The following is a 17513-nucleotide window of genomic DNA, read 5'->3' on the forward strand; positions in this document are numbered from 1 at the left end:
GTTGGATCCTACGTGCCGGCCATACTGGGGGGCTCAGGTTTGCCTCACTACTGTTCTCTCACTATAATTGGACTGCCGCAAATTTGCTGAGATTTGATTATAAAATGATAAGAATAATACAAAGATGGTAAATTAGTTATAAATATCTTATTTGTGTTTATATTTAGAGTCAAAACAATTACTGCTCCCATTCACTAAGAACTAATGAAAGTAATATGATATGAATGACATGACATTCAGTCAATCATCAAACAAGGCCAATACAAGAAAAGATTTGGGTAACCAAACAATACCCCTTTAACACAGAAAAGCAAATTACCACATCAAATATTTCTACCTGTTAATTTGGCATTTAACACAGGTAATTTTCTTGTGTTATAGCATCCACTTGGGTAAAAATTGATGGATATTGGACCCTGGTAAAATTGGGCAATTTGACCCAGATTGACGCTTTCACACAAAAAAAAGCTGTGTTGATCAGCAAAAAACACAGGTAGAAATGCTTGACCCAGTAATTTGCTTTTCAGTTTGAAAGTGGGTCAGACTAGAAACTTCAAAAGGAAAAATAATTCACATGATGGGTAAACGTAGAATTTAGGGATATTTCTGAGTGAAAGTAGTATTGTTGGGCTGTCTATTCAATCACTGCAGATCTGTATTGTGCCAAAGAACACTTTGACCTACAATCTAAGAAATGCAGTTTGGTACTGGACATTGTCACATTTTGTAGCACTTCTATGCTACCATTCTTGTTAAATAATAATAAAATATTGAACCACATTCTGTAAGCCTGGTAAGTGTCACGTAACATGATTACTTTGTGCGTGCACACACTTCTACCTTCAATAGAGCTTGTTAGTGTGGAATTTATTTAACTTTATTTAACATTCTAATCAATTAAAATTCATTATATTATGATTACATTATTTATCTGTGACCACACACATGGTATCAGGCCAATTGTTTGATTTTACTACAGATATTATAGCCAGTCTGCCATCCTGTATTTCTCATAATCTAGTGAACATAAGCTAATCTATCTACAAAGTCATTCCTATTTCTAACTGATGGATACAGTAGTATTTCATGAGTTAGTGCTCCTGAAACATGCTAATTACCATTGAAGTGTTCAGCAATCTTTATCAGATGTCAAACAAGTGTACGCTACTGGTTGGCAAACATAGCTAACTGTTCATCACAAATCAATGATTTCCTGTCAACAAAACCCCTCCCATCAGCTTCATTTACATACTGGTGATACAACATCAGATCAGTAACAGTTCATTTATGTAACACTCTGTACTGAGCAGCCATAAGAAAACCAAGAAAAGAACATTTGATTTAGCAACAGAAATTATCCGTTTCAGCTTCTCCAAGATGCTACCAATATTGGATCTGAACATGGCATTGAGAAAAGGAGACTTTATCCTGTTAAGACAACTTGTGCAGCGTGGCTTTGACATTAATATTAGGGATGAAGAGGAACGAACTGCTTTAATAAATTGCTGTCTTCATGATGGAGAGGACTGGGCTTTGGGGTCAGCAAGACTTCTGCTGCAACATGGTGCAAAACTAAGCTTGTGTGACAAGAAGGGTCGAAATGCCCTGATGTATGCAATCATGTACAGGAGAGAAAATCTTGTCAAGCTTTTCCTTGATGCACTGGACTGTGATTTAACTCACACAGATAAATGGAATTGCACAGCACTCTGGTATGCAGAGGCATCAGGTAATATTACCATCACAGCAATGTTAAAAGAATGTTTAAAGAAGTACCGATTAGAGACAGAATATCCAACCAAACCTGTGATAACCAAAGTACATGCTGTTGATCGAAAAGGGCTGAATGGACATCTTAGAAGAAAAGAGACAAGGACACAATATGTACTGCCTTATAAAACACTACCAGCTATCATTTGGAATAGAAGAGTGAAATCTGATAACAGCACCAGTGTTGTTAAAAGTGGTACCACATATCTCCCAGCATTGCAAACTGCTACCAGACAAGGCAAATTTCCAAGCATCCAGGAAAAGTCATCATCACACCACATGGAAAATAATAAAGGAAACAAGGAGAGTGTTCTGGACAATAACTGGCGAGAAGACTTAAAAAGAGTGAATGCAATCCTTCAGGTACAACTTAGTTCATCTTATTGCTCAGCAGCCAAACTTTTGCCTCCAGGTATTCGAAGATATCCTAAAATTATCAAGACTGAGATGAGTCAAAATATGGAAGATGAGCTTCATGGAAAAAGAAGAGTTAAAAACAGAAGATTATCATTCGATGGCCTTGATGTCCTGCAAACTAAAAACTGTACAAGAGGCAATTTTAGTAGGAGATGTAGTGTGGCTGTAATTCCTTTAATTCGATTTAAAAATTACAAGTCACCATTTTCAAGTAAAAATGAACAGCAAAAGATCAGGAGTTTACTATCGTAACTCCTCATTATTATATTTAAATGTTCTATTGTACTGAAGCTAACTGCTGAGCCCCTGGTCTTGGAATAGCTGGAGACACTGCTGCTCACAGTGTCTGCTCGTGGTTAATCAGAATTTACATTAAGGGGAGAAAATTATGAGTTATGAATCTGTTCTGCAGGATTACAGTATAATAGAACTAAGAATTAGGGGCAAAGGCTGTATTTATATATATATATATATATATATATATATATATATATATATACATATACAGTATATATATATATATATATATATATATATATATATATATATATATATATATATATATATATATATCAAATTAGAGTACAAGTGATTTTAATTGTCATGTCAAACTAAACTGCATGTGTAAGTGAAACTTATTTTCATTTCTTAAAATATTTTCCAATTTGAATGGTGGAGTTTTATCGCTGGGATCTGGCAACTGTCAGAGTTAATCTAGATTATTGTATGCCTCAAAATGTTTAATTGTTGATTATTGAATCATGTTCAGTTGCTTCACATTGACAAGACACAAGACAATTGTTATGTACCTAAAGCAAAACTAATATGCATTTATTGGTTAGCCTATTGACTAAATAGCTAACAGACTTGAACTCCACGGTCATTGTAACAGATCCGTTGGCAAATAACTTACTCAACCCACAATTTGTTAATGAGACATTTGTTTGAATAAAACATGTTCTTACATGTTTCAATAAATCATCTCTTATCTTTTTGCTTGCATTATATTTCTTTAAAGAACCATGAAATGACAGCCTACAGCGCTTCAACATAAAAAAAGAAAAACACTTTAGACGTTTGATTTTACTATCATTGTATTATTTTATTAAGTGATCCTGTCCCTGGGAATCCTTTTCGTAATTCCGCCCTATTCTGGGATTATTATACCCCACCTTTATATTGCCTCTATGTTCCTCTCTGGGATCATCTGTTAGCTAATGCATGGCTTCCTAAATGCCATCTTAGAAAGACCTGCTTGACTCTGATTAAGTTCTTTCTTCTCTACATTTAGATAAATCTTCTGTACCTGCTGGGTTCTAAAGGTGTATTATAAGATGATAAGGACAGTATCCCTATTTTATGATTAGCAAATAAAGCAATTTTAATACACATCAATTACACATAATAAAAGAAATGCATGCTTATGTATAAAATAAATTACCTATAAAAAGGTGCATTAAAAGTATGCAATATAGTCACAAATCACTTTTTGTTCAGTAATATCCCTCTTTGAGCCAATATATGCACAAAGATGTAAAGTCCCTCCAAGATAATGAAATGGGGGGGGGGGGGGGGAGAGGGGAGGTCCAGGTACCTCAAATGTGTACTAATGGCGAGGTAGCTTTCTTCTAGTTAGACGGTAAGAGGCTGTAGAGTGTCAGCAGGCTGGATATACCTATCTCCAGGGCTATTTTTCAGCAGGCTCCAGCAGGAACTGAGGCCCTTATTCTAGTTCACTCTTTCTGACAAAATATTTCTTAGATGGACAAAACCATGTGCACTGCAGGTGAGGCAGGTGTAAAACCCCACCCAAATCTAATTATCTCTGCACAAGTAACACCTGCCTCACCTGCAGTGCACATGGTTTTGTCCATCTAAAAAATATTTTGTCAGAAAGAGTGAACTAGAATAAGGGCCTCAGTTCCTGCTAGAGCCTGCTGAAAAATAGCCCTTGATGCCAACAGTTCAATGGAGAAAACTCCTGGAAGGAATTTTCTACAGTGGTACCACAATAACAGGATGTAGCGGGACAATCAATAGTTAGTTGGAGTTAACGGGTTAAGATAATTGTAGCGGGTAGCACCACTTGACCAACGCATTTTGCTGTCACCTGTACAGCTTTTTCAAGGTGCATGTCATGTTACCAGGTTAGGGTTTAAATACCCTAAGTAACCGCATAGCGTTTGCAGCTGTTTTTAATCAAGTATGCTAGTAATTAGCTCATACAATTCAAAAATATACAATACAATCTAGTCATTAAAAAGTAGAGGCAGACCCACTTCATTAAAGCTAGATTTTACAAATAACGTGTATGCTAAAGTCAGGAAAATGTGTATTCATTTCTTACATACAAGCCACTTCTGGCTCGTGGACCGCACATAGGCGCTCCATCTCTCCATCTAGTGGTGTGTTGTATTCCTTCCGGCTCGTGGAACCCATGCTTGTGGTCCATCTCCCAGGGATATTCCGGTTGGTAGCATGCATCTGCACGTTCCATCACCTCTAATATTGAAATTCCGGGTTCAGCCACAAGTTTCCGGATTACATTATTTACAGCCGTATGGATCACATATGCTGTTCAATAGGATTTATGCTATGCCACATAACAATTTATAATAAATGGCAAATTGAATTCATATATAACTATACTTATTTGATATATTTAAGAGAATCCGATAATGATACACATATCACTATTGTCTGTTTCTTCCATATTATATATAATAAAGATATGACGTTTCTTAGAGTATATTAAATATAATAACCATCTATATACATTATACAGCCAGTTGATAATATGATAATAAATAACTAAATGGTTAAAGACATACACACATATATATATATATACTGATTATGTACATCTATTATAGTGGGCTTTTCAGTTTATTTACTACAAAATTCCTAATATCATTACAGGTATACATTTCTTTTCCCTATAATGAATAGATTTTAAAGGTAGGGCTTTCATATATTACAATACATCCAACACTTCAAGTCACTAAAATGCTGGGTGACTGTAAATATCCAGTACACATTTGCGGTACCTGGACCCCTCCATTTCATTATTTGAGAGACTTTACATCTTTATGGACATATTGGCTCTAAATGGGACATTACTGAACCAAAAGTGACGGGTGATTATGCTGCATATTTTTTATGCACCTTTTATATGTAATTTTTTTTACATATATCATTTATTTTATACGTAAGCATGCCTTTTTTTATTATGTGTAATTGATGTGTATTAAAATTGCTTTATTTGCTAATCATATTATATTGTATCATTCATGAGCGCAGTATACCCCTTCTTCTATAAGTTTATGCACTTCTAAGTGAATGACACCCCTAATAACTTGCTACTGCTCGGGTTAAACAACTCACTCTATAAGCGCCCCACAGACAACTTGTTATCTTACCTTTAAGCATCCCTACTTAACCTGAAGTTTTCCAACATCTTCATAGGCATTGCTGAGTCCTGATACGGACCCATCACATTCTAAAATTTGGACTTTTGGCCAACATTATAGCTAATAGACACAATACATTCTGCATGGCTGAGTAACAACTTGGACTCCAATAAACATGGTGTCTTGGTCCTTTCTATAAAAGGTTTTGTAGGAGGCTTTGGTAATGATTTTCTACATCACCTTTACATATTAACAACCACATTTATCCTAATTAATGGTCTAAAAACTCACCAGGGTAGCTCACTTTCTTCTTAAACAACAATAATGGGTCTGTCCTATAGTACCTGTACGTCTGGCCATGTCTGTAAGTATTAATACGGGACAAAAGCTAGCCTGGTATATGATTAAAGCAGAGGTACTGTAAGGTATAGAAATATTTTAATGAGTAACAATGCTGATGAATATACATGATTTTTAAGGTATAATTTTGTATATTAGTGAGCACTTTGACTCAACAAACTTTTGTCCACCATACATCTGCTTTAGTCTTCTGCTTTACCATTACTATTATTGGTCTACATAACTAATATTTTAGACTTGGTTCTGTGCAACATAGAGGTTAGCATCCTCTTTTTTGGACCCGCAGCTTCATAAGGTACCCCTAGGTTCTAAGTGCTTTCCCCCTTTTTTACTCATTGTATTGCAAATTAATTCTTTACCCACTTCAAGATTGTAAGCTAGAATTCAGTTTCCTGCATCTGCAAAAAATGGGTACTTGTGTATTATCACGGCGCCCACGATGTTCTTCTAAGTACATAGCATGCATTGCATGTGATATAACCACATGCAATGCGATTTTTAATTGTACAAGCACCCTAATCGGTGCTTTCAATGTTAAATGCACCCCCATTGTCAATGCCACCCCCACTATCAACGCCAACCCGAAGCGTGGCGAGCCCGCGAGGGGTGGCGGTACGCGTCCTCCGACCTTATCATACGCCCACTATCCACGTCGGAGTGGAGTCGATTTTAGATAGTGTGTCGAGCGCAGCGAACCCCGCGAGGGGACGCGGATGACTTCACATGTGTTCCGCGTCCCCTCGTGGGGCTAGTATTCCACGTACCCTCGTCACGCTTCGGGCTTGGTGGCTGGCTGCACACGCCATACTATCTAAAATAAACTCCGCGCCGACGTGGATAGTGGGGGTATGAAAAGGTCGGAGGAGGAGGCGTACCGCCGCCCCTCGCGGGTTTGCTGCGCTTTGGGTTGGCGTTCATAGTGGGGGTCGCGTTGACAATGGAGGGGCATTTAACATTCTGGGGGCAATTAACATTGTATGCACCCATCAGGGTGCTTGTACAATTAAAAATCTCATTTAATTGTACATTTTTCCGTTTTGACAGGAAAATCGCATGCCATCGCATACCTTATTTAGTGGTATGCGATGCGATGCAATGGGCGCCGTGATAATACACAAGTACCAAAAAATTTATAAAGACATTAAATCCAACCTTAAATATTATCCATATTGGAACAAAACAAGCAAGCAAAACAGTGAGTTATACAGAATGGAAACCAAATGCTTAAACTTAAAGGCCTATTTCATACAAAGGTGCAGAAGAAAATAACATGGTTATTTCAAATGGAGTGGTACAGTACCAATAAATGTAGAGGTGCAGCAAGGAATTGCCTTTCCATGTTTTGTGTTCTCCACCACCAAATTTCCCCTGGTTTGTGGCCACTGTCAAGAATCCAAAATGAAAACAAACTCAAAATCTGAGACAAATGATACCCATTTCACATCGTAAATGCTGGGTCGCACTCGGGGTTTGGACACAGATCCATCCCAGGAGCAACCCAGCATTTGCGATGTTTAGCTCCTACAGCCATGTTCAACTCTGATTGTGGCCACTGGCCAGGGTTAAAAAACGCTGGGTTGCTCGACCAGGGAAATGTGTCTGTGGCGCTTTCACACCGCAGATCAACCCGGGTTAGAATGGCAATAGTTGATTTGGTTGTCTGAAAATGCCATACTGTAAAAAGGCCCTTACCGATGGTACAGAGCCCCAGGTCGACCTGGGATATTTTTGCGATGTGAATGTGCTATCAGTCAGATTCTAGCTATTATTTATCTATTGTATCCTAGAAAATGGTAGGCAGAATCTGATTGATTGGACATATGTTTGTGTGCTATGCCATTGGATTGAGTGTGTCAGTGGTTACTGTCTGGTAAAGGTATGTTGCACACTGCTTGCCCAGAGTCTGCACACAGGTATAATTGATTTGTAATGCGCCACAGTGATTGTGCTATGAAGTGACAACTTATGTACCACGTAGACAAAATCAATGCAGACTAGAGACAAAATCAATGCAGACTAGACGGGAAAATTGGTTATCAGTCTATGCACAGGACAGAGTGATTACTATCTTCTTCACATGCACCATATTTTTGGTGATTTCTTCATAAACCCTACAAGACATTGTTCTAGGGTGCAGTGTATGCTTCTTCCAACCAAGGACCCCTTTATACAATGCACCCTGCAGCTATTTTTGATATGCCACTATTTTAAGCACATCTTGAGGCTTAATAGACCAAATATCATGATCATTGATTTATTTCTTTGTAGGGAGAATTCCCAATAAATTTTCCAGGACATTCTGGGAGTGTTGTTAAGCACGAATATACAGTAAGTATTGTACTGTATCAAGTGACTATATAAATGTACAAGGTCAAATGCTATTATCTAATATCATTGCTTCATCAAATTTACAAAAACAGATTATGGGAAGAAATCATTGAATGCCTATGCAATCCCATGATCACTGGAGCTTACCATGTTCCCATAGACAGTAAAAGGGTTCAAGGAGTGACATCAATTCATAGAACCATGATATTCTTACTGTAGTTTATGTAAAAAGAATGTTCAACACTGGTCACTTATGTGTAAAGAAACTATTTTGATAACTACTATAAATAAACTATTTTAATTGCCCTAATTACAAAATGGAATTACTTATATTCCCATCAACCAAGAACAGTTACCATCCTGACATCTCCATAACTGTTGACAACTCGACAATCTACCCTACCTGCCTAGGGGTCATCCTCAACTGTCTTTTCTTCCCCACATTCAATCTGTCTCCAAATCATGTTACATGCATCTAAAAAACATCCAAAATATCCAAAATACGACCGTATCTCACTCAAGACACTACAAAATCGCTTATCCATGCACTCATTATATCCCGCATTGATTACTGCGATATTTGTGTAGTTTCACGGCGGCAGGAAATCGCATGCGATGTGATGGTACTTTTGTAGTTTCAAGTTTCCCCTGCTCGCTCGCTAATCGCATCGCGGGGCTTGCCACGCTTCAGGCTCGGTGGCTTGCTGCGCTCACCACACTTTATAAAATCAACTCCAAACTGACGTGGATAGTGGGGGTATAAACAAGTCGTGAGGACGCGTACCGCGTCGCCTTGCAGGGCTCGCTGCACTAGCCACATTTTGGGGTAGGGTGGATAGTGGGGGTGTGCTAAATGTGCTGCATCGCATGCCATCCGGTCACATGCGATGCGGGCAGGGGAAACGTGAAACTACAAAAGTACAATGTGATGCGATTTCCTGCCGCTGTGAAACTACACAAGTACTAAAACTGCAATAGTCTCCTAACTGGTCTTCCAGAGAACAGGCTCTCACCACTGCAATCCATTTTAAATGCTGCTGCTAGGCTGATCTTCATTGCTCATCGTCTGCTGATCCGCTCTGCCAGTCCCTCCATTGGTTGCCTGTATCTTAAGATTCAAACCCATAAATACGTTGCTGCACACAGAAACAATACCAATGATACAGTATGTAGAAAGTTTAAGAAATGTAATCATTAATAAGGCCCTTATTCTAATCGGATCGGTACGGCCCGCGTGCGGCCGTACCGCCGATGTTTTGACACTGCACATGCGCAGAGGTCAATCTGCGCATGTGCAGCCCCCTTCGCCGCAGACGTATTTCGTCCGCCGCAAAGGGGGCGTATAGGGGCGTGAGAGGCATCATGCCCTCATTTCCCTATGTGTACGCCCCGCGTTTCATGGGCGTTCCCATGCAAACGCGGGGCGTACGCATGCTAATGAGGGCATGACGCCACTCATGGGGGCGGAAAGCTGACGTCGCCGGATGTCAGCTTTCAGCCCCCATACAAGCTACCACACGGACGATTGTCCGTGTGGTCTCAGCTTGCGGGAGCTGCCGCGGCGTGCGGACCTGCCTTCGATGGTCGACGACCATCGAATGCAGGGGGCAGCTCCCAGCATGGTGGAGGCGTACGCCTCCACCATTTTCGTGCGGTTCGCCAGCCGTCCGTGTACGGACGGCCGTGGCGAACCGTAGGGTGGGCGGGGATTCGTCTGGTGCGGTCGGAGCCGCATATGCGGCTCGACCGCACCAACCAGAATAAGGGCCGTGAAATAGATAAAATGGCACATCTTTTGGCGCCATTTATTTCTTAATTATTATCCAGTGGACAGTGTTCTGCTTATAGTATTATACACTTATTTTGATATCCTATTATATTTGTTTGTAATTGCTTGGTACTAAGGTTCAATATACATTTTGAAGTTAGTAATAAAAGTTTTCATTTAAAATTCTATTAATCTCTTTACATTCATGTTGGGGGGGGGGGGGATAAAACATTAGAGTGGAGAATTTGCCAATAGCATCCAGCTTCAAGTTAACATTTATCCAGGAATCTATGAAATCGCAGAAGCCAATTGGTTGCTTTTGGTGCTGCTATCTTAACATCTAATCACTGGTCATGGAGGGTGATTCAGATACGGTTGTTCAGGGCCGCTGCTAGGGGGTTCGGCGATCTCCTGCAAACTATAAATTTGCGCCCACCCAAGCTTTACAAAGGGACAGTGCACACGGAAAAAAAAATGTGTGATCTCACAAGGAAGCTGAATGGCCACACAATAGTACTCCTACTCCAAATTACACCACACAGTAGCACAATATTATTCACCTTACACAGCTGTAACTAGCCATTTTGGTGCCAAGAGTTAAAAAACAGGGAGAGTTCGCGTGTGGGTGCGTGCAAAAATGTAGGAGCGTGGCTTCATGAAGAAGGGGCATGGTCACATAAAAGTACCAATTACACCGTAATCCCCATAACACATTATGCTTCACACCTCAATGCATATTACGCATTATACCACACACAGTAATGCCACACATCATGATGCCCCTTACACAATATGCAGAACACCATAATGTCCATTACACATTATGCTACACACCATAATGCCCCTTACAAAATATGCCATGCACCATAATGCCCATATGACTTTGACACACATTATGCTTCACATAATGCCCCGAGTACTCCTGCATATGCCCACATTTGTAGCATTGCTTATTCATAATGCCCACACCAGTTGCCAAAAGTAGTTGCTCTGCTTATATGTAGTGCTCACACCAGTTGCCGATATTAGTAGCACTCTGTAACCATATGCCCACACCAGTTGCTGACATTATTAGCACTGTGTAATCATATGCCCACACCAGTTGCCGACAGCAGTAGCGCTGCCTATACACGTGCCCACACCAGTTGCCGACAGCAGTATCGCTGCCTATACACGTGCCCACACCAGTTGCCGACAGCAGTAGTGCTGCCTATGCACGTGCCCACACCAGTTGCCGACAGCAGTTGCGCTGTCTATACACGTGCCCACACCAGTTGCCGACATTAATAGCTCTGCCAATATACATACTCACAACAGTTGCCGACATTAGTAGCAGTGCATAACCATTTGCCAACACCAGTTGCCGACTTTAGTAGCGTTGCCTATACACATACTCACACCAGTTGCCGACATTAGTAGCGCTGCGTAACCATATGCCAACACCAGTTGCCGACATTAGTAGTGCTGCCTATACCCATATGCCAACTCCAGTTACCGACATTAGTAGTGCTGCGTAACCATATGCCAACACCAGTTGCCGACACAGCGAATGCTCCAGCCCTCCGGAACCCTGTGAATGTGCAGCGAACCCTAAACAGGATTTGCTGCACATCGCAAGAAATTACATTGAATACCTGCCATAGTCTCTTTTAGTGAACTTCCTCACCCTCCCATCTGAATGGGATCTCACTTAATTGCCATATTTTTGATTTATCCAACTCCAGTTTTCCCCTCTTTGACCATCGCCTGCTCTCTTTTAACTTATCTCTCTCTCTGCTTCTCCATCTCTACCTCCTAAGGTTACCATCACTAAGCATAACATTGAGGCTATTGACACCAATTCTCTACCCCCCTATTTCGACTCATTTCTCTCTCCTATTCTCTCTCATATCCTGAACAAGCCACTTCCCTATATAACGCATCCCTTACTTCTGCTATTGACTCTCTCACTCCACCAAGCACTATTCACCCTCACAGATCAACACCTCAACCCTGTCACCAGATACCTGAAAAAATGTTCATGTACTGCTGAGGGGAAATGGAGGAAATCATGCACCAAAGCAGACTTCCTTCGTTTCAAACTTATGCTTCAGTGCTGCCCTTTCCCTTGCTAAACAGTCATATCATGACTATCATCTCCCCCCCAGTCTTCCAACCCCTGGTGTCTCTTTTGCCACTGTCAAGCCCTCTTTTGCCCACACAACCTCATGTCCCCTCACTGTCCTTGACTTGCCACTTACTTCACATCCAAAATGTGCACCATACATAAGGACATCACATCCCACCAAAAGCATCAGCAACCAGCCACTTTCTCTCCCTTATCATCCCTCCCTATCCCAAGTGTCTCAGACCCACTTCCTAAGCCCTCACCAACTCCTTTCCCATTTACATCTCTAATGGTGACTATACACGGTGCAATGTATGGGTGCGATCCCATCGTACAACACATACAGCATACCTCCCAACTTCTGTGCTGATGAAATAGGGACACTCGTGCGGCTAGCGTCCAAAAAGGGGGCGGGGCGTATGCAAATTTTCATTTTCATACGAGAATAGACGCTGTGAGCATGCGCACAGCGTCTATTCTATTAGATTGGCGGGTCTCCCAACTGCCACCCCCCCGCAGCGGGACAATGCCTGCCGCGGGTGGGACAGCGGGACAGGACCCGAAAATCGGGACTGTCCCACTGTAATCGTGACAGTTGGGAGGTATGCATACAGTATGTGCTGCCATACCTTTTTAACTAGATTGCATCGCATCTAGTTCAAAACACATGGTGCTTTAGCACATCGCATGCGTTTTGAACTAGATGCGATGCGATCTAGTTTAAAACACACAATGCGCATTGCACCGTGTATGAGAACCTTAACCTTTTCTCTCTTTATAACCTATCCATAATTTTCACTTCACTAATGCAAGCTGCCTACCCTGCCAACTAATTAATTCCTACCACTCCTACCTGTTCCCTATCTCTGGTATTCTCTACCTCTGTACCTCAGGCTCTCTCTACACAATTTTAAATAGGCTCTCAAGACCCATTTCTTCACCAAACCAACTGTCATCTAATCCCTCTCTTCCACTCTGAAGTTTACTAAAGCTTTTTAAATTGAAAAGAGGTAGTGTTCCCTATAGCAACCAGATTCTGTCTATCATTTCTCTATTGCACCCTAGAAAATTATAGAATCTGATTGGCTGCTATGGGCAACACTACCTCTTTTAATTTTTTTTTCTTTTCGAAACAATTTATTTATAGTTTTTCATTTTTACAATAAACATCGGAACAAAGTTCCATACCGCTCGTAAACATACATAGTGGATACAAAGGGCGGTATTCAATGAGCCTGATTCGCCATGTTTTTATGGCGAATTTGTGCTGTTTGGTGAATTTTTGACTAAAACGGTGAATCACCCTATTCAATGACCAGATGGCGAATACATTTGAAGGTTATTTTCGCCATGATTTACCGAGTAGCAATCGCTATCTTTTTATGGAGAAGTGGAATGTGAACTTTTAAAATAAAGTGTTTTGTTTTTTACATTTGGTGTCAAAAAATCAGGAATTTTATTCTGAGGGGCATGCTATTTTTATTCATGTGCTGTAAGCACATGAATATATATTTAATTTAAAAAAAAAATATTTTTTTTTATTTTTATTTTTTTACACAGCAGCCAGCAGGGGGCGCCGGAGCCGAGCCGCTCATTAGATATTCATATATTCACTGCACCCGATCGTTACATATGCACGATCGGGTGTAGTGAATATACCCGGTCCCCTGCTGGCACCCCCGGGGGGCAGCCTGTGCTGCCTGGCACCCGGGGAGCCCACCCCCCCCCCACATACGCTCTGGGGCAGGCAGAGAGACTTCCATCTCCCTGCCTGCCACCGTCCTCAGGCTCCCTGCGGCGTTCGCCGCAGGTGCTCATATTTGCCGGTCAGGGGCAGCGAGCCCCTGACTCGTTGAATACCGGAGCCGGCGAGGCTCCGGAACGTGGCGAATGTGCAGCGAATCCTAAACAGGATTCGCTGCACCTCGCCGGTATTCACATTGAATACCGCCCAAAAGGTCCATTTAGCATCTGAAAAATGTTCCATACAATAGACTGACATTTTCTGGTCACCATGTATGTGATACGTATTAGTTATATACTTATGCAATATTGACTACCTAGGAGTCGTGATTTGGCATGTGCGAGTAGTAGCGACAAGCCTGAATTTTGGAATTGAGGTCAATCGAAGCGAAACTCTACCAAAAACTTAAAGACAATCAGCTATTATTTCTCATGAAGATGCTGCATGTGTGAGAAAGTAGTAGTTTCACTCTCTGTCAGCAGATGGCAATGTTTCGGAGACGCACGGACACTAGACATATATATAGATCAGCGGTTCTCAAACTGTGGGTCCTTACCCCAAAGTGGGTCCCGACCTTCTCAGCATGGGGTCGCGATTTGCTGACCATCATGTTGATGACTTTTCTAAAATCAATCAGTGAGTCAAGGAGTCTGAAAAACCTGTTAAATTGTCTGTTACTTCAGGCTGCTCCCATTAGTTTGTGCCTCCACAATGCTGCCATGTATGTGCTGTCTGCTGACTACACATGTGATGTGATGACATTCTGCAGTAACTTGCTGGGGTCCTGTCATTATTTTTATTGTTTATTGAGCAAAATAGTTTGAGGACCCCTGCTATAGATGATATGCGTTCCCTTCTGTGTCACCCCTGTCTGTCTAACCCTCCCTTTTAGAATGTAAGCTCTCACGAGCAGGGCCCTCTCTCATGTGCCTTTCTTAGAATATATAAACCTCTGCCACCCTGATGCTTGCTTCAGTGTCCTGTCCACTGATGCAACTATCCGTATTAACCATGTACTTGTCCTAAACTGTCTTGTACTGTAATTTGTTATGTGTTTTTGCTAATAACTATGCTCTGTAAAGCGCTGCGGAATCTGTATGCGCTATATAAGAAACTGTTAATAAATAATAATAGTCATTTTGTGTCTGCACCTGAAAATCCCTCATGACACTGCTTCTTTTCTAAAGGTGCCCATACATGGTGCGACAGCTCCCTGCAATGCGATGCGCACTCCCGTGGGCATCGCATCGCACAATAGAAAAATTATGTGCTGCACATACTTTTTGTACTTCCCGCAGATCGCATAGCACGCAAATCGCATGCGTTGCGATCCAGCCTATAACGGGTGCGATGATCATCATTGCGCCGTGTATGGGCACCTTAAGACAATTCTGGCATTCACAAACTCAGCTGCTACATAGAATTTTGCAGAAAGCGCTTAATAAAAGTTACTTCAAAGTTGACGTGTTGCCATGGGATATAATACTGTATCTCCACTGTTTTCTCTGCTGCATAAACAGACCCTTATAGCTTTTATAGAATTTGATATAAAAGAACATACAGTATGTACATTACACTCCATTTGGCGAAAACAACAGGATACAGTATAGGGACGAAATTAATAGAAGAAAAGCATTAAAAGTATGTGCAACATACGTGCACACGCGTGCTATACATATATGTGCGCGGCAACAAAAGCACGCGGCTGCTGATGACCATGCATGACACCAGGCGGGGCGGGGCACACGGCGCATAACGTCTTCTGGACACGTGATAGTAATAACTGAGCCATACGTATGTGCTTGGCTACCCACGGAGCTGCCGTTACAGTCAGCACCTCTGCCTACGCGCACGGGCCGCCGCTGCGCTATACCATGGCTAGTACAGTCTTTAAGGGAAGCGACAATAAGCGCACGGAACTCATGACGTCTTCTCTAGAGACAGGTAACCAATGAGAGAACGTCCTGGACTTCGTATAAGATGAGCTACGCCCGCCATCTTTAGTGTGGGCAAAGTCTGTATGATGATTTAAACTGCTAGGCTGCTGTAGTATACACTTACGAGCTATTTTTGCACGAATTGACTAGTCACATTGCTCCATCTTCTTGTCTATGTGCTTTCATTGTTCTGGTGCAAAATTGTGAATAGATCGCCGACAACCATCCATTCGCAATTCCTGAAACATCCAACAGAATTTGCAGTTTATGGAAATATGAGAAGGGATGAGGCTCCCACTAATCGTGTTTCTGCCCCCAACTGCTGACTTCATGTCAGTGAAACTACGGCTCCATTGCATTTATGATCCATAAGCACCCTAATAGATTTGCATTGCATACAGTACAATGCACAGGCATTTTTTAATGTGCCAATATTCTGTCTGCGATTGGTTGTGGTATTTTGACTGTCAGTCTTATGACTGCATCCCACATGTACATTGGCAAACTGTTTTGATGTTTCCGGTAGTTTTATTTGTGCAAATTACATCAGCTGTAGTGCTTGCCACAAGGCTAAAGCCCCATACACACACAGGGTGATTCTGCTTCGGGATGTTTGCTAAGCGATGTAGTGTAGGCGATTTCCCTGTTAGCTAGATCGCCCATACACACACAGCGATGTGTGCTGAGCGATCTGTGCTATCCACTGTTTTCTTTATGCACATGCAGGCAATCTATCTAGATCTTGACCGCACATGCAGGACCGGGCGATGTGTGCTTAATTTGTAAGCGATCTAGAATAAGGAAATCTCTCCCAGTGTATATGCCCCCTAAATCTTTGCTATATAACTAATGCCGCTATGGGGGTGGTGGCTATGGGGCATGTCCAGCGTTTCATGGATATCCCCCTGAAAATGCTGCTCGCCGACCATTGAATGATTTCTCGTGCAGGCACATGCGCGGGGGGGGGGGGGGGGGGGTGTGTGTGGAAAAATATTCAATAGATGTGTGACCAATTAATAAAAAAAGTTAATTTAAGAAATTAAAGAAATACTTATCACATGCCATAACTCCATATTGTAATATTACATTATTGTTCCTTTGCAACCTCCTCTCATTTTAACATGTGTAAATCTCTTGGTTATTAGTAACTTCCTATAGATGTGTCAGTGCATCAATACACCTTTTCCTGCATATGCCACTAGGGAAGCGGACCAGATGGTCTACTCTCCCAGGTTTCCAGGGGAAGTAGGTGAAATACAGGAATCATCCATACATTTCAGGATATTTTGTGTTGTATTTGGCCTTGCTACTGTTGACCAGGTTCCTGTATGTCAGACTTTGCAGAAAATCTCAGCCCTTCTAATTTTTGTTTACTGTTCTGCAACATACTGGCAGATCTACCATTATTATTTGAGTTCATCTTGTTGAGACATTAAGAGGTTTATGACTGATGGAAATAGAGTTCTGAGAAATATAATTTCTTATCGCCACTTATAGCTGTAGTAAGAAATACAGTTTTTAGGGCAATTTCTAAACATCCTTTAAGTGAGACAGTAAGAACTTGCCGTGGCAAGTAGCAGTAAAGTCATAAGGATCGCAATGACAGAAACATTTAGCAAAAAGGGGATGGAAGAGACATTGACCCTGTCAATGAGGCATCAGAAAGTCTTCC

General features: G+C 41.4%; 1 protein-coding gene and 1 long non-coding RNA gene across 2 annotated transcripts in view; one reads left to right on the forward strand and one right to left on the reverse strand.

Annotated features, from left to right (window-relative positions):
• On the reverse strand, positions 1–15722 carry LOC146072433 (uncharacterized). The gene is made up of 3 exons (XR_014473123.1): positions 15561–15722; positions 7258–7339; positions 1–86 (listed from the first exon to the last, which is right to left on the reverse strand). It is a non-coding gene; the product is annotated as an uncharacterized LOC146072433 (long non-coding RNA).
• The window catches only part of TRMO (tRNA methyltransferase O), a 13058-nt gene continuing 11197 nt past the window's right edge, over positions 15653–17513 (forward strand). Inside the window, exon 1 of the mRNA XM_083179635.1 lies at positions 15653–15848. Coding sequence (XP_083035761.1) covers positions 15701–15848 — 148 coding nt within the window. The 5' untranslated portion in view covers positions 15653–15700. The remainder of the gene's footprint in view (positions 15849–17513) is intronic.

Source organism: Crinia signifera, chromosome 1, assembly GCF_055691185.1.
Source record: "Crinia signifera chromosome 1, ASM5569118v1, whole genome shotgun sequence".
NCBI lineage: Eukaryota > Metazoa > Chordata > Amphibia > Anura > Myobatrachidae > Crinia > Crinia signifera.